At 43.5% G+C, this 22,748-nt stretch overlaps 1 protein-coding gene across 5 annotated transcripts in view; it reads left to right on the top strand.

Moving 5' to 3' along the window:
• Positions 1–21,101, top strand: part of LOC129763545 (baculoviral IAP repeat-containing protein 6) — a 33,365-nt gene extending 12,264 nt beyond the window's left edge. For 2 of the 5 annotated variants that reach the window (XM_055762738.1, XM_055762736.1), the window contains 12 exons: positions 14–689; positions 752–995; positions 2,433–5,915; positions 5,974–6,140; positions 6,208–6,885; positions 6,962–7,168; positions 7,226–7,400; positions 7,472–7,652; positions 7,720–7,961; positions 8,029–8,483; positions 19,307–19,495; positions 19,562–21,101. In XM_055762738.1, coding sequence (XP_055618713.1) covers positions 14–689; positions 752–995; positions 2,433–5,915; positions 5,974–6,140; positions 6,208–6,885; positions 6,962–7,168; positions 7,226–7,400; positions 7,472–7,652; positions 7,720–7,961; positions 8,029–8,483; positions 19,307–19,495; positions 19,562–20,080 — 7,216 coding nt within the window. In that variant the 3' untranslated portion in view covers positions 20,081–21,101. Of the gene's footprint in view, position 1; positions 690–751; positions 996–2,432; positions 5,916–5,973; positions 6,141–6,207; positions 6,886–6,961; positions 7,169–7,225; positions 7,401–7,471; positions 7,653–7,719; positions 7,962–8,028; positions 8,484–19,306; positions 19,496–19,561 lie in introns of all 5 variants that reach the window. The other 3 variants (XM_055762737.1, XM_055762734.1, XM_055762735.1) reach the window with 2 other exon arrangements.
• Positions 21,102–22,748: the final 1,647 nt, after the last annotated feature.

The raw sequence follows: 22,748 nt of genomic DNA, 5'->3' as shown, positions 1-22,748 counted from the left end.
GTATTGCTTCCAGAACCGTTTCCACCGCGATGGATGCTCGATTAGAGACCGGACTGGACACAAACGTGGAAATAACGCTGAGACGACTGGCGTTGAAGGCTACCTTCAATATGATCGCAAGTCTCCCGCAAATGGTTGTGACGGATCCGCTGAGCTTGAACAATGTCGAGCTAGCCGCCTGGCCAGAACCAATCGTGGACGCTTGGTCCGGAGCGGAATACCAGCAGGGATTGGACACCAACACGATGCTCACGGAAGTGTTCGATAATATTTTATGCGATCTTCACCTCGTTGACTCGTGGCTTAATCTGGAGAAGATACTTCAGCTTTGGTTGACCTTGAATGGGGAAACACTGGAGCAAGTTCCGGGCAATAGTGGGACCGGTCTTAATGCGTACTCCTTTCCTAAGATCCCCTTCGGTGATAGAGCTGTTCATGGTCTACTGAAGGCGTTGGCTTCCCATCCGAATATAAAGCTACGCGCGTGGTGTCTCGGCTTCCAGTGCCTGATTCTGGCGTGTAAGCCCCATTTCGAAGCGGATTATATAGATGCCAACTCGACCACCAGTGACAACCATTTCCGCAAGATGGGTAATCTGATTGTGACCGATGAAAACTTTGAAAAAATGCTGCTGCGGTTTTTCTCCGGGGTGGACCAATCAGTTTCGTCGTTGGATAGTAATCGATATGTAAGTCGTCGTCGTTGGTCAGTTTGAGAGAAATGTGTCCACTTAAGTACTTTCTGTTTCAGGCTGGACCCACCGTTTGCAAGCTTGTGCTGGAATTGTTTATTTGGCTAGAACTGAAGTGCAACGTTAAGGAGAAACTGAAGGAAATTTTGCTAAAGGTAATCCTACATTTGGTGCAATTTGGAGGTGCCATCTCTAACCAGCAAGGCCCGATTGATGCCCAGAGCCAGCTCATTAAAGAATTGCTATCCTTCTCGTACGATAAAAGTGATCTCGGAGTGGCGATGAGCATTATAGAATGTGTTTGTAAGTATTGTTTTGTTGTAATAAAAATACCTTATATGATCTTCTTTAATAGCACTAATGTTGCTATTCCACGCCAAATCAGCCGGCCCCTGCCTGGGCCCTCTCCGATATTTTGGAACGTTTTAGATATGTTGGCAGCTACCTAAAATCATATTTTTTATGTTGACCAATTTTTATTACGAGTGATTTCAGAATCATTGTTTTTTGTTTCAAAAAATCATAACTCAACTCGAAATCTAGATGTCTGATTGAAATATGGTGTACAGGAAAGTTGTTGGGAACTATTTAGAAAATTTTTTTTTGAATATACCGTTGAAAAAAATTACTTAAAAATTGAATTTATTATTAAAAATGTTTATAGCTTAAAATATGTTCCCTTCGATATTTTTAAAGATATTTTTATTAGAAAAGCCTTTTAATTTAACAAAGTTTGGCATATAGGAATGGACTAACCGTTCTCGAGATATTTCATGTTTTGCGTAATGATGCTAAGTGTCTTCAAATTGCATGTAACGTCGAGAACTGGTGTTATCTCGAAAATCGACCTTCTGAGACGTCAAGAGGTGTTGGAGAGGTACTTTTCGTTATGGTCATACCATCTACCAGAGCTGCGGCAATACAAACGGTGTAGGTATAGCTTTCATTGTGATGGACAAAATACAGAAGTGTGTAATTGGTTGGTGGCCAATCAACCCAAGAATGTACAGGTTGAGGATTAAGGGCCGATTCCTCAACATCAGCATCAGTAATGTGTACAGCCCTCACCTTGCAAGTCCCGATGATGACAAAGACGAATTCTATGCGCGGCTGGAACGCGAATACGAACGCTGCCAAAACATGGCATCAAGATCATCATCGGGGATTTCAATGTTTAGATCGGTAAAGAGGAGAAGTTCAAAACTGTAATTGGTATGGACAGCGCACACCAGTTAACAAATGAAAACAGCCTAAGACGATCGATTTCGCCCCCTATAAGAATATGGCCGCACGCAGTACCTGCGGAAGAGGATTAACGAAGCTTCTCTCGAGGACTATTGGAGCATGATTGAAACAGCCATAAACAGCGTGGCGGAGAACATCCTAGGACACGTGGAACGAAGACGACGGTACGAGTGGTTCGATGATGAGTGTCAGCAAGTGTTATGCGAGAAGAACACTGCGATAATGCTGCGTTAGAACGTGGAACGATACAAGCCACCAAAGGTGTCCAAATAAGGATGGGAATATCCTGACGAACGAACGTGAAGTAACCGAAAGGTGGAGGCAGCACTTTGATGAACACCTAAATGGCGTACAAGCAGAAACTGACCAATTTCTGGCAATTGATTTTCTTTCATAATTTTCCACATTTTATTACTATGTGGGAAGATATTCACTTTTTATCTCAATGCCAAATATATTTGCTAGAAGATAAATAATTTGTCTTTTTTGTTCCAGCTCATCTCGTGTACAACAATATCGTGAACGTGGAAAAACTCTACTGCTATCGGGCGTCCGAGACGAGCAACTCGACTAACATTTTCGGTACCCGTTTTGGCAGCCTGTTCGCTACCGTGCTCGGTTCGGAGAATGCTCGCCAGTGTAAAACCGTAACCGACAGCACCCTGCTTATCGACCTGCTGAAGCTTGCATCCATCCTGGTGTATACGAAAAATCCCCGCTCTGGAGAAGACAACACTGCGTCGTCAGCGCATGAGAACGTTCCATTCAACAATGAACTGGACACTTCCAACGAGAGCCAAACGGACGAGATAAAAGCCGAGCAGCAAAACATCGAGCCCAGGCCGAAGACTCCCTGCTTTGCGGACACCGTGCTGCAGCATAGTCCCACCATGACGCGACTGTTTAGCTCCCTGTCGCACTGCTCTAATTCGTCGTTCGCAATGCTGGTGGCGTCTTCCATGTATTCGTCTACGATGAGTGATTCTAAAAGTAATACGCTGAGCGAACCGCAAACCGTGGCCGACGCCGTGTTCCAGCTGCTACTGTACCTAAGCCGAACGGCAACTCAAAGTATTCTCGTGGTAAAACCGTTGTTCGACTACATAAACAATGCCACAAGTATGCGACATGCTATGCCCAAGCTACAAATGTCCGAACCGTTCCTGTGGTTCATTCTCAAAGTGCTGGAAACATCTTCGTCAGTTGCGATATTCACTGAGATGGGCGGTATCAAGGTACTGTGCGAGAGTCTGGTGAGAAGCAACCGCGCGTTGATCAACACACAACCAAGCCTCGTTTCGATGATCATGCAGCGTTTGTCGAAATCATCCAACATGCAAGTCAGTCCCTCCAGTAGTTCATCGAAGAAAAGCTCGATCGCTGCCACCCGTAATGAGGATGGCTTAATAAATTTTGCACCTTATTGTACAATCTCTTCGGAGAACCACACCGCTCAGCCAGCGGATATGCTAATCCAAGCGCCTATAGCGTCTCATCGGAGGGCTCGCAATCCCGCCTGGAGTTACTTGTTCTATCCAAATGAATCACACGTTGATCTTACGATCACTCTGCCGACGGCAGTTCTGCTGAAGGAGGTCCAACTACAGCCTCATTTGTCCACCCTTGCGTCGTGTCCATCGGCAGTAGCCATAGAAATAACCCGGGACAGCAATCTTGGCCCTATTCCCATCACCCAGCCAATGTCCACAGTGGGAATGACGTGCATTCGATTGAAGTTCGCCCAACCGGAAATCGCCACAAGTGTAATCATTCGGTTGTATCGACCGCGCGATGCGTCGAACATTGGACTCACGCAAATATCGGTCCTCGGAACGACAACATTTAGCGACGTGAATTACGCAACAGGAGCGGGCCCAAGCTGGGCCAATCCTCCCAGCGGTGGTGGCATTGTGAAGTCCGCTAGTGACAGCTTGAATGAGTATCACAATGATGACGATAAGATTGCAAAGACCAGTCTGGGATGGTTGCGCATCCTCGCGCAGTGCTTTAGCGTTGTAATTTACGCTTCGGATCAGGAGCTCTCCAATCGCGTAATCATGGCTACCACAGAAGTTCCAGGCTTTCTTGAAGCATGCTGTTCACTGTTAAATATCGCTCCAAGCAGTCCGAATTTTGCACTCCAAAATCTCGAAACAGTGCTATTGAAGCTGGGCTTGCACAGTAAAGAGTTTGGGCTTAAGTTGATCAACATTTTGCTGAAGGAAAGCATTCCGCAAACTTTCCAACTGTGCAACGATTCTATTTCGGACCTTCTGTATCACTTATGTACGACCCAAAATGATTACACTCGGGATCGGCTTGAAGCCCTACTGTCCTGGGTTCAGAGTCTTTTCGGACGGTATCAGCAGAACCAGTCAAACCGGTTCGTACTGCACGCAACGAATCCTTACAGTGGATTTATTAAATGTTTAGCCTCGATACTGTGGCAGGCATGTGCCTTGGATCTGATACCGAATCTCTCAACAATGATCACCAAGGAACTTTTCGAAACGCTGTACGAGTGGAACCAAGAGCTGGAGCACAATGAACCGCTGAAGAAAGCAATTGACTCGGTTCTCTGTTCGATCTGCTGTATTCGTCCGGAGCTGTTTACGATGCTGTTGAAGCGGATGGGAGTTTTGGTGCCGAATTTGTCAACCGATTTGACTGCCTCCATCTCGGACGATCGCAAAGATGGCGAATGCATTACCGATGACATCAAACAGGAGGAGTCGGACGCAGCCGAGTGGTACAGTCATTTGGTGATTGAAGATCTGTCTCGGTTGAACTTGACCAAGTCGCAACTGGCAACCATTTCGATTGCCTGCCAATCGCCACTCGCCGTGCAGCAGTTGATTGATTCCGGTTTGCCCAATTTACTTACGTCGGTAGTGCTGGAGTTTTGCCATCGTGCAATGAATGGTGGTGGTGGTGGTGTCAGCCAGAGCCAGAGGGAAAGGTCTCCTCCGGTTGTAAGAGACAATCGAGCAGTGTTTGAAGAAGAGCAAGCTTCAGCTGCTACTGCTGCTGCCGCCGTCAACGATTCATCGGCTGACGAAGCTGATTCCTGTATGACTGATGCCGACAAAGAGCATCACAAGTACTCCAGTGGTTGTTCGAAGGACGTTGTCTATCCTATGGTGAACATTCGGAAAGTTACCGAAATTTTAGCGTTTTTCACGGAGATCTGCTCAGAAGGTCACATGCGTGATTGGCTCGGTTGCTTCGAAGGGTCCATTTTCTGGGAACCATTACTGCTATTGCTCTGCAATAACAAACTAGCAAACATTTCACCCGAAGTGACACCCCAAGCGTGCCTCGACCTGGAAGAATGCCTCATAAAGTTCCTCTCCAAAGTTACATCTTGCCATCCGAAGAATCAAGAAGTATTGACGTTGAATCTGATTGCTGTTATCCGCAAGTCTGATATGGGTAACGTTACGAATGGAGGGCCGTTCGTCAGCAATATGACTCCGACTGGTTTCAGCAGCTCGAATAATCGCGTCACAAATGGTGGCAAATCCTGTATATCGGGCTTCACGCGGCGATTGGTTCTTCAAATTTTACTCGAAAGCGAGCGGATCATGGTGGCTGTCAGGAGCGACTTGCCACTGGTGAACAAGGACCAAAATCTGTACAACATCAGCAATCATCCCTCGAAACGACCAAATGCTCACTTTTTGCTGTTCAATGTGAGCACAAATTCCAAGTGCCAAGCGATACTGGATAATTATGCGACAGTTTACAGCCAAATGATGCCGACCCTACCGTTCGATGGTCGTGAAGCACTGGCGGGGCTGTCGAGTGGTTCGCAAGTTCCGTTGGGTAGTGACAGTCGTAGGGAACTGTGGGAGATGGGATTAGGTATGGAGTTCCTCAGCGTGGCTGCCGGGGTAACCGCAAAAGACAAACGAATGAAGGAAGCGAAGAATCAGGCGACAACCATGAAGCAGAAAGATATTCTCTCAATGATCAGCAGTAAGTTTTTTTCTGTGATTTTTTTTTGCGTTTTAATGACTGAATGTTTTGTTTTTAGACTTGAAGATCGACGGCACAAAATTGAACACTGTGGATGGTATAGCACTCACACACAGCGCTGTTCCCAACGGTGTAATCACGAGCGATACCACAATTTCACAAGTCCTAGCTATGTTGAAGTCGGTTGGCATATCGCTCTCAACGCCTTGCGTCAACTTGAACCTGGTGAGTCTCCGAAAAGGATTTCCTCATTGATTACAGGTGTTCTAATGAAGATTATCTTCTCCAACAGGTCGAAGTTAAAAACAAGCCGGACCTTGATCTGACCTGCGAAAGCAGCAGTTCATCGTCTTCGTCACCATTGCTCAAGGCGGCAGATTTCATTCCGATCCCATCGCCACTGCAGATATTCTCCAGCCACGGAGGACTTTCGCTATTGGCACATTATCTGCCAACGGTTTATCCTGAGTCACCCAAGGCCCAGCATCAGTTCGGCGATAAGGACAAGAGCCCTCCCGGTGGGGACTGGGTGAAGGTCGAACAGAACGAGGAAATTTACGAGGACCTGGACGATATTTTGGCAGATTCTTCCCCAAAAACACAAGTCATTTCAGCCGTTCCGCAGCATTCGTTGGCAGCGTTCGCACTGTTTCTCAAATTACCGCCCTACTCGGAGGTACTCCTGCGGGACAAGCTGCGGGCCCAGTGTTTACTTCGGTTGATTCTGGGCGTGACCGGTGATGGCGAAGGGAATGAAATATACAGCCTTGCGCTCTCTTCTTCACTGCCAACCCTTCCGTTTGAAGTGTTCCGACAATTGCTGGACAGCTCGCCTTTGACTACCGATGATGGAGTACTGCTCAGACGGATGGTGATAGAAATCGGAGCGATCCATCTGGTACTGAACTGTTTGAGTATTTTCACCCACCATAACAGCGCTTACACCAGCAACTCCAATTCGTCTGATAATGTAAGGATAAATATCATTGCGTGGCCAAGGTTCAGGTTTTCTGAACTACAGACATATTATCAATTAATGCTTTCAGATTCAATCGAGCACCAGCAACAAAACAGTACCCAGCACCTCCGGAAACGGCGCCGACGAGCAAGTCACAAACTCGGACGATAAAAGTCATATGTATTGGGCGAAAGGAACCGGTTTCGGTACGGGCTCCACCCAGCAATCCTGGAATGTGGAGCAAGCTTTACTCCGACAGAAAAGCGAAGAAGAGCATGTAACCGTTCTGTTGCAGGTTGGTTTCGTCTGCATAACCACTCCGTTGGAGGTTTCACAAGCTTCGCTTTTTCAGGTTCTTTCGAGCTACATCAATCCTGGTGACAAAGTTCCCTTGACGGTGGACAATGAGCGCTTGAGCTATCGCGAATGTAGCGAAACTCTCCCCGAATTGCCGCCAATTTTTCTCGATCTGCTACAGCACTCTTGCCTGATCCCTGCGCTTAGCTCGTATTTGAGGAATGATTCAGGTTTGACTCAATGACGATCACTCAACGAAGACGATGGTTTTTAATTTTTTTTTTCGTATCTCATTTCACAGTATTGGACATCACAAGGCACATTCCTTTGTACCGGGCTATTTTGCAACTGCTTCGTGCTATTTCACTCTCGAACCAGCTTGTGTCGTTACTGGTGAACAAGAATAACGAGGGTAGAATCTCGATCGCTTCCCTGCTGTCCAACATGAAGGCTTGCGTGGATACCTATGCGAGTCGATTGAAGTAGATTCTCGAACCCTAACAAAATATGATCAAATAACTGAAAATTCGTTGTCATTTTTTCAAACAGGGTTAACAAGAAGTCAAATCTGAAGGGTCAAACCCAGAAGATTACGGTTAGCCTAGACGATGGCGATGACGAGGGGCTGGCACTGCTCATTCCGGACATTCAGGAAACTTCGCTGCTGGTACAAAATGCAACCGACATTGAAACCATCGCGACGGAGGAGGAAAACAAGGAATATATGCCAAGGCCGGTGGCAAAGTCCGTCGAAGAAAAATATATGGAATTGATGAAGGCACTGCAGTTTGGTAAGTCTCAAAAGGGGTTGTTGAAATGGTTGCAATCTTTTGATGTACGCACTTCATTTTGTCGCAGATACGTTCGAAATGATCGCTGAAACGGAAAACGGCTATCGGTTCACCATCTCGCACCACTTTGAGTCAAACGTCCGGATGGCAGGCGACCGGGGCCACCCGGGGCGAGTGAAACGGCTAGCACAGGAAACGGTCACCTTATCTACCAGCTTGCCACTGTCCTACAGTAGTTCCGTGTTCGTACGCTGTGATACCGATAGGTTAGATATAATGAAAGTATTAATTACTGGTCCGGCCGAGACGCCGTACGCGAACGGTTGCTTCGAGTTCGACGTGTACTTCCCGCCCGATTATCCCAACTCACCGATGATGATCAATCTGGAGACGACCGGCCGCAATACGGTACGATTCAATCCGAATTTGTACAACGACGGTAAGGTGTGCTTATCGGTGCTGAACACCTGGCATGGCCGACCAGAGGAAAAGTGGAACGCGCATACGTCGAGTTTCCTGCAGGTAGGCTACAAGTCTAGAATATTATTGGAATCTAAAGCAATTTATCTTTTTGAACTCGTAACGGAAATGTCGGCGATTGTTTTACAAAAGTTTCTTTTTTTGCTAAATATTGACGGTAAGCTGGAAGACGATGTGGACGCTGAAAATGCATAGTTGCGTCAATCGCAGCTTATAATCCGCCGCAACCAATATTGGGCCCTATTATACAAATCGAATCAAGAAATCGATACAATGTCTATCATTATCACACCGAGAAAAAAAATTGTATTTTTTAATTCGAGATACTAAGAAACACTAAGAACACTAAGGTTCTGCAAATAAATCTCCATCACGCTAAAGCAGCGTCGAGCGTGCTGTCTAGGAGGTTCGTCAAAGACGCTATGGATTTAGCTTTAATTCAAGAGCCTTGGGTTCACAAAGGAAGAATACTTGGTATTCATACTGGTTCATGTAAGTTATTCTACGACAAGTATGACTTCCCAAGAACTGCTATTCTAGTTGAAGCAACTATTAAATGCTTTCCTAAAACAGAGTTCATAAAACGGGACCTCGTAGCGATCAGAGTTGAGATACCAATCGCCAAGGGAAGATCCGACATAATAATTGCATCGGCTTATTTCCCTGGCGACGTACCTGAGGTACCTACACAAGGGGTTGCGGCGTTCTAAATTATTGGTATTCAACAAAGACTTCATCATCGGCTGTGATGCCAACGCTCATCACACTTTGTGGGGTAGTACTAACATAAACAGTTGAGGTGAATTTCTCTCTTCAAACAGCATTGACATTGCCAATATAAGCAATGAACCGACGTTTATAAACGCTATTAGACAAAAAGTCCTGGACCTAGTACTGTGCAGTCCGGTAATTTCTGTGAAAATACACAACTGGCACGCTTCGGAAGAGGCGTCTTTGTCTGATCACAGACACATTATTATCGAATGGGATGGGGGCTTGACAGCACAGAGAGAATATCGTAATAAAAACAACGATATTCACTTGAACTCGAGTCAAAAATTCCTAATACAAGAATAAGGTCGATTGAGCAGCTCGAATCAACTTCAAAAGAATTAAATGATACGATAGTTTCTGTCTATTACAGTAATTGTCCACTAGAGAGAGTTTTTTCGACAACAAACGTTCCTTGGTGCAACAAAAGGCTCGAGCGGCTTCGCCAAACAGCGTGGAAACTGTTCAACAGAGCTAAAATTAATCCGGAATGGTCTCAATACAGGAGCGCCCTAACCGAATATAACAGAGAACTAAGACGATCTAAACGAAAATCTTGGGTAAATAACTGCGAAAGCATTGAAATTACCCCAATCGTTACAGGACTAAGCAAGACTCTTTCAAAAGACCACACGAACGGGCTAGGTTCACAAAATCTCCCTCAGAAGTTTTAGACTTACTGATGAAAACTCACTTCCCGGGATCTACATCTGTTCATTCTGATACCAGTCCTAGCTATAATCGCGACATAAAATGCTCTCGAAGGTATGCTGAAAGTGCAACGTAAGTCGCAAACATAGTTGCTGGATTGGTTTTCACGAAGGCCAGAATAGAAAACGCAGTGAGATCCTTTCAACCATACAAATCCGCAGGTGCAAATGGAATTTTTCCAGCTCTGATTAAAAAAGGAGAATCTAAGCTAATTCCATTTCCAAACGTGATTTTTGGGGCAAGTCTGATACTAGAGCCCATCCTTCCACATGGAGACTCGTGAAAGTGGTCTTCATTCTAAAAGCTGGGAAACGTGATAAACCACTCCCAGAATCAATCAGACCAAAAAGTTTTTACCATCAATACTGTTGAAAACTATGAAGAAAGTGCTACATGATTACATAAAGTCGGTATTCATGTCCAAAAGCCCGTTATCTGAATACCAGTTTGCCTATCAATTAGGTAAATCAACAGTCACAGCGTTACACACGCTTGTGACAAAAATTGAAAAATCTCTTTTGTCAAAAGAAACTGCATTATGTGCGTTTCTTGATTTCGAAGGGGCTTTCGATAATGCTTCTTATGTATCAATGGCACAGGCTATGAGAAGAAGATATTTCGATGACTGCATAATTAAATGAATCAAAGGCATGCTCACAAATAGACGAATCACCTCGGAGCTGGGCGGGTCGTCTATATCTGTGATTACAACGAAAGGGGTTCTATCACCTCTCCTTTGGTCACTGGTGATTGACGACCTTCTAATAAGTTTGGGGGCAAAAGGTTTCGAAATAGTGGGTTTTGCTGACGATCTGGTCATAATGGTACGTGGCATGTTCGACGATGTTATATCGAGCAGGATGCAGATGGCCATAAACCTTACGCAATCATGGTGTATCAAAGAAGATCTAAGCATGAATCCCTCAAAAACCACAGTTGTTCCTTTCACCAAAAAGAAGAAACAGCATCTGCAGTCTCTAAACCTTGGAGGAGAGGAAATGAAATTCAGCGGTTTAGTGAAATACTCGGAAAATTCTGACAGTTGCAAAGGTAGCTTTCACTCGATCGACGCTATCGACATGCTCGGTATCTATAATCAGGGCCCGAAATCTTCGAAGATAAAAATGATAATCGATTCTCCTCTCAGTAGCTTCGCTTCGACTAGTGCTATTTCGGCATTTGCCGTCAACATGATTTGAATTGACTAGAAAATGAATTGACGAGCGTTGAGAGCGAGGATGACTGATGGACTATTCCAGCAAATGGTTATTCTAATTGACGTGACTAACGAATACAAATCTGCATCTTTATTCAACCTGACTTCAATCCAACTTTTTCCTCCCCCTGACACGAATCTCGTTACCCGCATACACAATCTTATTTTTACGTCCATATAAAGTGAAACGGAAACTTGATTTCTGACACAAAAAAGTAGCTACGCCATTAATGAACGGTTTATTGTTTACCCACCGTGAACTCAAACCCACAAACTTAGACAGTTACCAGGTATGCTATAAAGATCCTTGCGTTAGTATTAGTAAATAGCGTGCAAAATAGCATGCAATTTGGGAGGAATTCTAAACAAAATTTTAGTTCACTTTGTCTCCGAGTTCAATTTTTGTGAAAAAAACATAAAAAACGAGTTTATTTCAACAAAATTAACAAATTTGTCAGTGTTTCTGAAAACAACAATGCACGCTATTTTATATGTGTGGGTAATATTCGATGTTGAATATCAGCGAATGTTACACGAGTAAAACGTTGCGCAGGGGCTAATGTTGTGTCAAGCTACCCGCCTGAACGTGAAACGATATAAATAGAAGCGAAGACAGCAAATCCAACTCTTCCGAGAAAAGAAGCCCCCAGGAAGAGGTGGAGCCATGAAAGCTCTATCAGAAGCACAACGCACTTTTTAGATTACAAATTAATACAATACAGTTAATGAAAAAAATAACAAATCAAAACAATAATCTTCAAAATAATTATTCTTCTTCTTCTTCATAACTGCCATCAAATTCATAATCAACTTTTCCTGATTCAACAATTGTGTCCTCTTTGTTTTTTTTCTCATACAACGAACTTAGTGCTTTACGTCGTTTGTAATTGCGTACGAAGTAAAATCAATTTGCAAACGGACTATTGTTCATTCAGTTTGTATGATAGCAAATCTTGTTAAACAATTGAAAAGGATTGAATGTTTTTTTGCGTTTTTTTGTTTTCAATAGATATTGTTTTTAATATGCTCTGAGTGATGAATTTGTTTGATATTATTTCAATTTCATAAATATTGTTTTACTCTACCATACTTTTATTCCTTTTTTAATCACACACTTTTTTATAACTTTTTAATGATAAATTTTGGGATGTTCAGCCCAAATTTATATTCCATCCTCTAAAGATTACTGTGATACGAAAATGTTCATCAATGGATCATTATGATTTTGATTTAATTGGATCCTAGATAAAATTTAAATATTGAAAAAAATAAAGTGAAAAAAAACTTGCTATCGCTTTTCTCACTAAAACGACAATAAGACCGGTACCTATACGGGCGTGAGATGTAGACAATTTCTTAATTCACATGTTATTCAAAAATTCTCGATCCTGCTAGTACTCGGAGTTTTGAACAAAGTGTGTTAAGAACCATCTTCGGCTGGATGCAAATGGATAGCATATGGAGGCGAAGGAAGAGCCACGAGCTCATGCATTTTGCAACTATCCTGCAAAGATGATGTTATATCTCAACTTAATTTGGTTAGTCTCAGCGTAGCATTCGCTTGAAATAAAAATCGTCTCGAGTGCAACGGGGTTATTGGAGGAATATTGTGGATCAGGCCATGTTGTAAAGACCTTGTTCGGTATGCCACCGAAGCGCAACAGAAAAAGGAAGAAAACATGAACATGTATGTTCGCCCAATGACGGGTATAAAAAGCCGCATCGACAGCTAAGAGAGTGTCATTTTCATTCCAACCATTGTATAAGTAACATCGAAGAAATAAAGAAAAACCTATCCGAACAGTGTGTATCTATTTAGACCAAGTGTGTAGATCCACATAAGAACCCCACCCGTGGTAATTCTGTGTGGACACCTACATGCAACCTAAGGTCTATTGAAACGAAATTCCAAAGTTACAGTCCACTGGTCCAACTATCCTGCGTCCGATTCAGGATAGAACATATGGTCCAAACGAACCGGATTTGGAGAACCAGTATACCAGAAACCTGATACGAGATTTCCGAGATACCTGTGTTTCGAAGAAGAAGTGCCGAAATTTTTGTTTTGCTGTGGTTACTACGCGTTGTTGCGTGTTTAGACGATCATTCGAATTGTCGCGTGGGTTGTTTTTATAAAATGCGTGTCGTTGTGTGCGCAAACGCGTTGTAACAAGTTTGTTCGAGTACATTCGAAAACGCTTTTGCGCGAGTTGATTCCGTTTGTTGTGTAAATCGGACAAAACGTAAAAACCATTCGCGAGGTGATAGTGCGCGGAAACACATAAAGAAAAATGCCGCTTGATAGATCGCCGCCTCCGGGAAAACAAACCCCTCCAGATGAACAGCAACCAGTCCCAACAGATCCTCAGCGTGGCTCTTCTGAAAATAGCGAATCATTTTACGGGTTCCAGGACTGGGAAGTCGAATTGGATACAACAACCGTCAAAGAATTGACAGGAATTTTTCGTCAACGAGCCCAGGTGCAAAATAAAGTAATGCGAATCCGCAATACACTCCAGTCCCAGCAGCAACTCAGTTTGGCACAATTGAATGTGATGTCGAAAAATTTATCCGCGACCTATGCTGAGTTTAGTACGTTCCATAGCAAAGCGATGCCACTCATTCCGAATGAAGCGATTGATCAGCAAGAGGAAGTGTATGCTGAATTTGAAGAACTTCACAATTACGTTTCCACAACTGTAGAAGAGTTAATTCTGACAATGAACAACACCGTCCCCCAAACCAAATCAGCACCGCAAGTTATTGTGCAACAGAAGCCTTTGAAGGCGCCGATCCCGACATTTGATGGCAGTTACTCCAACTGGCAAAAATTTAAAGCGGTGTTCCAAGACCTAATGACGAACTCTGGCGATTCAGAAGCTTTGAAGCTGTATCATCTCGATAAAGCCCTTGTCGGTGACGCAGCAGGAGTTTTGGATGCCAGAATATTGAGCGAGGGAAACTATCAGCAAGCTTGGAATGTATTAACAGAGCGATTCGAAAACAAACGGGTGATAGTCGAGTCTCACCTCCACGGATTACTGTCAATCAAGCCTGTGCGTCTTGAATCCCACAAAGAATTACGTGCACTTCTGAATGAGGTCAGCCATCATGTAGAAAGTTTACGCTTCTTGGATCAGGATATCACCGGTGTTTCTGAACACTTCATTGTATATTTGATTAACATCGCCCTCGATAAGTCCACACGAAAGGCTTGGGAATCAACGCAGCGGGAAGGAGAGCTCCCAAAGTATGAGCATACCATAAATTTTCTGAAATCGAGATGTCAAATACTAGAAAGCTGCGAGAGTGCATTCCAGCGTCAAGTGCCAGTTGTACCTAAGGCGAAGCAGTTTTCATCACCTCCAAAGTACCCATTGCAGAAATGTCGTGCGGCTTCCACCAGCCCATCTGAAAACGTGTGCGAAATTTGCAGCGGTGCACATCGTAACTTCCAGTGTACAGCTCTGAACAACCTCACTGCAGTCCAGAAGAATAATATGATTCGAACGGCTGGATTGTGCTTCAATTGCCTGCGGAAGGGACATCGTTCCAAGGACTGTCCTTCTGATAAAACTTGTCGTAAATGTCAGCGACGACATCATACTTTGCTACATGAAGTAGAAGTATCTTATGCGCGGCCGAATGTAACACCTAATGTTTCTGTTCCCATCAAAGCAGAAATTGAGCAGCCATTGCGAATTCCTCAGATGTACAATCCAATGACTGCAAAACAAAATAGCTCAGTCTTACAAGATTTTTCGATTTCCACACCATGTTCCTGTTACGTTGGGGAACCAACCAAAACCGTACTACTACTTACTGCGGTGGTGCATGCTCTTGACCAGAACAACCGACCTCATCCATGCCGAGTACTATTGGATAGCGGCTCTCAGGTGAATTTTGTGACAGAGGAAATGGCCAATCGACTTGGAGTACCGAAGAAACGTGCGAATGTTCCAATCACCGGCATCAATGCTCTGCGATCCTTAGCTCGTGAGAAGATCAACATTAGTTTTCGATCCCGTGTATCTAGCTTTCATGCGAACCTCGATTGTTTAGTCACAACACAAGTCACTGGAACTATCCCTACATCGAAACTGGATATTGGCTCGTGGAATATCCCAACTGGTCTGATACTAGCAGATCCCCAGTTCCACACGCCTGCAAAGATCGATATGCTAATAGGAGCAGAAATATTCTTTGACATCTTCAAACCAAGTCAGCTTCTTCTAGAGGATGGCCTTCCTCATTTGCGCGACACCTACCTTGGATGGATCGTATCTGGAGTTATTCACGAACCGTACTCTCCAACAGTAAACCTCCAACACTCCAATATAGCTTCAATTGAAGAAGTTGAAACCATGATGCAACAATTCTGGAAAATTGAAGAAGTGTCAGATGTTCCCAAATTTTCTGCCGACGAATTGGCTTGCGAGGCGCATTTCCTGTCCACGTATAAGCGAGACCCAAACGAACGATTCATTGTAAAACTACCTCTAAAGAAGAATGTTGACAAGATGAATGATTGTCGAGCCCTGGCACTGAAGCGATTCCTGATGTTGGAAAAGAAGTTGGTGCGCAACCCTGAGTTACAGATGCAGTATATTCAGTTCATCCGAGAGTATGAGACTCTTGGTCACTGTCACGAAATTAACGAAGCCAATGACCTGCCTAATCAACGCAATTTTTACATGCCGCATCATGCTGTTCTGCGGCCCTCGAGTTCCAGCACAAAATGTCGTGTAGTCTTCGATGCCAGTGCGAAGCCCACTCCTGATAGTTTATCATTAAACGATGTTCTCCACGTCGGGCCTGTAGTACAAAGCGAATTATTCTCCATTGTACTAAGATTCCGGAAACACCAAATTGCAATATCGGCGGACATAGCAAAAATGTACCGCCAGGTATCAATGGCAGCTGAAGATCAGAACTACCAACGAATATTCTGGAGAGAACATCCGGCACATCCGCTGCGAATACTGGAATTGAAAACCGTAACGTATGGAACAGCTTCCGCCCCTTACCAGGCCACACGATGTTTAGTGCAGCTGGCAGAAGAAGAAGGACGTGATTTCCCCGTTGCCGCGCGCATAGTAAAGGAGGATATATATGTGGATGACATACTCACTGGAGCTGAAAGTGTGACTGATGCTATTAAAGTTTATCGTCAATTAAGGCAGCTTCTTGGTCGAGGCGGTTTTCCCATACATAAGTGGTGTTCGAATTCGAAAGAGCTACTGGAACACATACCGCCGCAAGAGTGTGAGAAACAAATACCAATGGATTATTGTGAAGCAAACCAGGTAATCAAAATTTTGGGATTGCTGTGGGATTCCCACGAAGATGCCCTTTATATCGCCAATCAACCTAAGCAACCAACGATACAACAACAAATAATTACAAAGAGGATTATCTATGCTGAAGTGGCTAAGTTTTACGATCCACTTGGTTTGTTCTCGCCGGTAATAGTTCTGGCAAAATTACTTGTGCAACAAATTTGGAGAACTAAGGCAGGATGGGACGAGTCAGTTGACACCGAACTGACCCAGAAGTGGAATCTATTACTGTGTTCGTTGTCACAACTCAACCGAATAAAGGTTCCGAGATGTGTGACTTTTAACAATGCAATTGCCTTCGAGTTACATGGATTTGCCGACGCCTCAACTGTAGCCTACGGAGCATGTATTTATCTACGAAGCATATTCAACGACGGAACAGCCAAACTTCGAATGTTATGCAGCAAGTCCAAACTTGCTCCCTTACACGACCTTTCCATACCCAGAAAAGAGCTTTGTGCAGCTCTATTACTTACGCGACTTCTCCAGAAGGTGATACCAGCCCTTGGAATAACGTTCCAGGACATAGTTTTATGGAGTGATAGCACGATTGTTTTAGCATGGATAAAGAAACCTCTAAACCTACTTCAATTGTTCGTACGGAATCGTATCGCCGTCATCCAAGAACATACGAGTGAGTACCGATGGCATTATATTCGTTCTCAGCAGAATCCTGCCGACCTTACATCACGTGGTCTGCTACCAGAACTTCTGGAAGAAAACATGCTTTGGTGGGACGGCCCCGAATTCCTCACAAAGTCACAATACAAAACAGAAAATGTTGAAGATGTTCCCAATGATATGTTACCAGAAATGAAATCCGCTATAGCTACAGCAGCCGTGAGTAGTCCTCATTTCGCATTTTTGTATAAATTCAGCAGCTTCCGTAAAATACAAAGAATAATGGGATACATCCTGCGGTTTGTTGCGAACTGCAAAAAGATTGCGTCTGAACGAGAACGATCCCACTTGACGATTCGTGAGCTGTATCAATCGTCAGAAGCTGTCATCCGCATAATACAACTAACTCACTTAGGAGACGAAATTGAACGAGTTATTGCTAATGAGCCCTGCAGAAGAATCGGTAATCTCCGGCCGATGTACAGTAACGGTTTACTGCGAGTTGGTGGTCGCCTTAGTCATTCCAAATTGCCGTTCAACAATCGACACCAAATAATTTTACCTGACAAAGACCCTATAGTTCGACTGATGATTCAAGAAATGCACATCGAATTGCTTCATATCGGACAGACTGGCCTGATGAACGCAATGCGTCAGCGATATTGGTTGTTAAATGCCCGATCTACTATTCGACAAGTCACTCGATGTTGTGTTAAATGTTTCCATACGAATCCATCTAAGACGACGCAGCTAATGGGAAGTTTGCCGCCAGCAAGAGTTGTACCATCGCCTCCATTCGCAGTGACTGGAGTAGACTATGCTGGTCCATGTTGGATCAAGCATGGAACTCGCCGTCCGACATTAACGAAGGCCTATATAGCAGTTTATGTGTGCATGGCTACTAAAGCCATTCATTTGGAAGCTGTCTCCGACCTAAGCACCGATGCCTTTTTGGCATCCCTTAAACGTTTTGTGAGCCGAAGAGGATTGGTTCAACAACTACATTCGGACAACGGGACCAATTTTCGCGGTGCCCAGCATGAATTACATGAGTTATATCGTCAATTCCGGAATCAACAAGCAGTTCAACGTATTCAGCAGTACTGCCAGACTAAAGAAATCGAATGGCACTTCATTCCACCAGATGCCCCAGAGTTTGGAGGGTTATGGGAAGCAGCAGTCAAATCCGCTAAAACCCACTTGCAGCGTATTGTTGGACCTGTGAAGCTAACCTACGAAGAATTTGTAACAGTCCTGACTGAGATTGAAGCAGTGTTGAACTCTCGCCCACTTTATAGTATTTCGAACGATCCTGCCGATCCGCTAGTTATTACACCTGCTCATTATTTGATTGGACGTCCTCTCATCGCTCCAGCCGAACCATCGCTTGAAGATATCAAGGCAAACCGCTTGGATCGTTGGCAACATCTTAGGCTAATGCGCGAGCACTTCTGGCGTGCTTGGAACCAGGACTATCTCAACACGCTGCAACCGCGGAAGAAAAATTTACAGGTGATGCCCAACGTTCGTGAAGGTATGATTGTTCTTCTACACAACCGGACCCAGCCCCCTCTCCACTGGAAATTGGGCCGAATCTCCGCAGTGTATCCAGGAAGTGACGGTCTGATCCGAGCAGTTGATGTATCCGTGGATGGTTCGATTTTCCGGAGACCTATCAACAAAATTTCAATTCTGCCTATCGAAGACAACCATTCTATTCGAAGTACATCTCATCCAAGCAGATCGTAAGTCGTACCGATCGGGGGGAGTATGTTCGGTATGCCACCGAAGCGCAACAGAAAAAGGAAGAAAACATGAACATGTATGTTCGCCCAATGACGGGTATAAAAAGCCGCATCGACAGCTAAGAGAGTGTCATTTTCATTCCAACCATTGTATAAGTAACATCGAAGAAATAAAGAAAAACCTATCCGAACAGTGTGTATCTATTTAGACCAAGTGTGTAGATCCACATAAGAACCCCACCCGTGGTAATTCTGTGTGGACACCTACATGCAACCTAAGGTCTATTGAAACGAAATTCCAAAGTTACAGTCCACTGGTCCAACTATCCTGCGTCCGATTCAGGATAGAACAGACCTTGAGCCAAAATAAATAAAATCTTTTAATTATCTGTGTGTGATAGTCTGTCAGAGATATTATCCTATATGATCGATATGACTAGACGATTTTTTCTCGTTCTCCAGGTACTCGTCTCAATTCAAAGTCTCATATTAGTGCCGGAGCCATACTTCAACGAGCCTGGCTTCGAACGAAGCCGTGGGACGCCAAGCGGGACACACAGCTCACGGGAGTACAACAGCAATATCTACCAGGCCTGCGTGCGATATGCTATGCTGGAACAGCTGAAAAATCCTTGCCCCTGCTTCAAAGAGGTAAGTACTGAGCAAAATGCGGCCTTCGAAAAGGTTCAACTATCTAAAAAAAAAACATATACACAGGTGATCCATACCCACTTTTGGCTTAAAAGAAACGAAATATGTGCACAAATCGAGGAGTGGATCACGGAGCTGAGTAAACCATTGCAGAATGAGCGAACTGGGCGAACGATTTCCTTCAACTCAATGGTACTTCGGCGACAGTACCGTCAGTTGCGGGAAGAACTGGCGAAACTGGAACCACCCGAAGGGTTGGAAGATATTGACTACCCATTCAACGCGGGTATGACACCGACCACGCCTACGATGCAACTCGGAGTTTGTGGTAGCACTTCTTCCGGTACGCCCTCTGAGATAGCTACGTCCATGGAGAAAGACAGTACAATCGATCATCAGCCATCGCTGGATGTCGTCGAGTTAGAGCTACAGGAGGACGAAGTTGACGAAGTTATTGTAAAATCGGACATCGAAGAAGTTGCTGGAAGTAGCAGCAATGATAAGGGGACTAACATTCTGGATGATGTACCGGATGACAGTACGGATCTATCACCAGAAGAGATTGTTCTCTCGATGGTGTGGTAAGTTTCACTGATTGATCTCTGTTCGTCTATTGTATGTCGCTGTGTTATTGAATGTTCATCCTCTGGAACCGAATCCTCATCGGAACATCGGACGCCATTCGCCATCATCGCCGTGTGTGATGGTGCAGGGTCTAAACGAAAGTTTTTTCGATAATTTTTCAGATTATAGGAAAACCAATCGCCGAACGTGTATATCCATCCCCACTGTAGTAACAAAAATTGTTACGAAATAAAAAAAGGCAAACGAGCTAGGAAATATTGCATATTGTTTTAGGAAATATAAGTTGTCAGTAAATTCCAAGTTTAGACATTACACACGAAAACTGATTAGCGCAGGCTCCATTGGCGGAAGAACGGACCCAAATTAGAGAGTTAAGAAAGAGAGGAGCTTGAGTTATCGAACGATTATCCAAATGGAACAATTTGAATCCAGACAAAAAAAACTACATAAAATTTAGCCATAACAAATAACAATAATAAAGCGGAAATGATTCCAACTAGGTTTCTTCTACTGACTTGTAAGAATAATGTATTTTGTTTATTTATTTATTGTATAACAAGCAAATATGCAAGGACTATGAAACACCAACAGGATTCGCCCTTGTATAGTACAGTACAGAATCAAAACGATTTTTAAACAATCTAAATAGAGCAACACTATTTTTAAGTTTATTTTTATTTTCCTTTTACCTTCTGTTGGAAAAAATGCCTAATACTTTTTCACAACGCATTCACTTTTTGGATTACGTTCCGAAGTTTGAATAATACTTTACAGCTTGAAATGTGCTGTATGCTTAAATCTTCGTATCGCCCCAGTGAATTTAAAATTTACACACAGAAAAAGAAACAGCCAGTCAGGAACGCGTTGCGTTGCGATTTTCAATGGGAATCAAACATCTCTATCATAGCAACTAGAGGAGGGGAATGCAAGTGGAAGTGAAACCGAAATTATACAAACATCTTATATGGATATCATGTATTGAAGTAGAATTACTTATTGATAAATTCATTGAATAAAACTACGTGAACTTTTGCTAGTATTGATACCGAAAATCCCTGCAAGCAAGTGTTTCAACTCTGATGGTTTAGATAAGTACTTGAGTAATAAATTGCATACAAAAATTTGACTGAAATAGAGATGGGCAAACCGTACAAGAACTGTTCAAAAGAACTAGTACAAGAAAGAGAGTGAACGAACTGTTCACCCCTACATTAACAAAAACTTCATCATTCGGAATACAACATTCACAGATAGCGAAGAGAGAGAGGTGCCGGAACCGGCACTTCCGACCCGAGTGCGTTAACTCCACTCGACGCCACTGCTGGGAATTAGCTGGGAACGAACTGTGTACGGTGATCGGTGTATTGACGAATTTACGTTGGATTTACAACCAGATGGCGCAGCGAGTAAAATGAGGATGTTTTGTTTTTTTGGTATAAAATTCGTTCAAATTTTCTAGAAAAATCAGAATTTATCTTCAAATTTCCCGGTTTCATGTCCCACGCTGAAAAAGTTAGAAAATCATCATTTTACAATGTGCTATGTATATTACGAGGAATGGCTTGTTATAAGTATTGTAACTTTAATTTTTTCCAAATAAGTAAACGATGAATAGGGTGTTTTGCGCTAAAAATACTGCAAATCCTTCTCGTATTGACCCCTACATAATCAATGATATCAGCCAATTTGATATGATATCGATTTCATCGCAATTATCCATAGTATCAATAACCGGTATGCATTACCAAACTTAAAATTTTCGAAGATTATCTATGACTTTGGTCAAATCGCGCGTTGAAACCATCGTAATTATACAAAACTCCAACTCCAACCATATACTGACGACATTCAATGGCTGAAATGAATCTAAATAGAAATAAAATGAATAATCACCACCGAATCTTGCTTTTCAGTGCGTAAAATAAACAAACACCCTCACTTTTGTGGTTCTGAGCTCTAATGTAGATGTCGCATGAGCTGATTCAGCTTTGCGTAAATTCGCCAATAAGTGGAGTGATAGATGAGCAGTGCTGCATGGTAAATAGTCCTCAAATTAACGAATGGAAACAAACAATAGCCCCATGGAACAACAAAAATAAGGTGTCGATATAGTCGTTTTCAGGATACGATGGTTTTTAAACGGTTTTATTTAGCTTGCCCTGTAACATGTTTGTAATGGGTGCTCAATGAAAAATGAGAATGATTTCAATACCTTTCTGTAAAAAAAAAACTAAAGAGTGCTGTCAGTTCGATCAAAGATGGCGCCGATATAACAAGCACTTCACGAGCGTGTTGTACGGTTCTTCGTGAACGTGCGTGAAAGTCAAGAAAAAAAAGTTTACAGTAGACCACTTTCGGGACGAAAATGTGCCGGTGAACACTGTTTACCGGATCCTGGTATCCCGGAACGTCAAGCGGAAAACCGGTAATGACCCTCCGGCGAAGATCATGATGAAAAAGAAGAAGGAATCTCTGAAAGAGCTGTTCGATAAAAAGGACGGTACGAGTTTGTGTGACGCCGGCCGAAAATTTCGCTGCTCCCATTCTAACATCTAAAGAACCTTCAAGCAGGAGGGCATCGTTTGTTGGAAGAAGACTAGGTAACCAGACGAGCAGATAGCGACCGTGAAATCTCAGTGCTGGTGGATGACGAGAATTTATCGCGGGA

The sequence above is a fragment of the Toxorhynchites rutilus genome, chromosome 1, assembly GCF_029784135.1.
Source record: "Toxorhynchites rutilus septentrionalis strain SRP chromosome 1, ASM2978413v1, whole genome shotgun sequence".
Taxonomy (NCBI): domain Eukaryota; kingdom Metazoa; phylum Arthropoda; class Insecta; order Diptera; family Culicidae; genus Toxorhynchites; species Toxorhynchites rutilus.
This window is presented reverse-complemented; position numbering and strand designations above follow the sequence as displayed.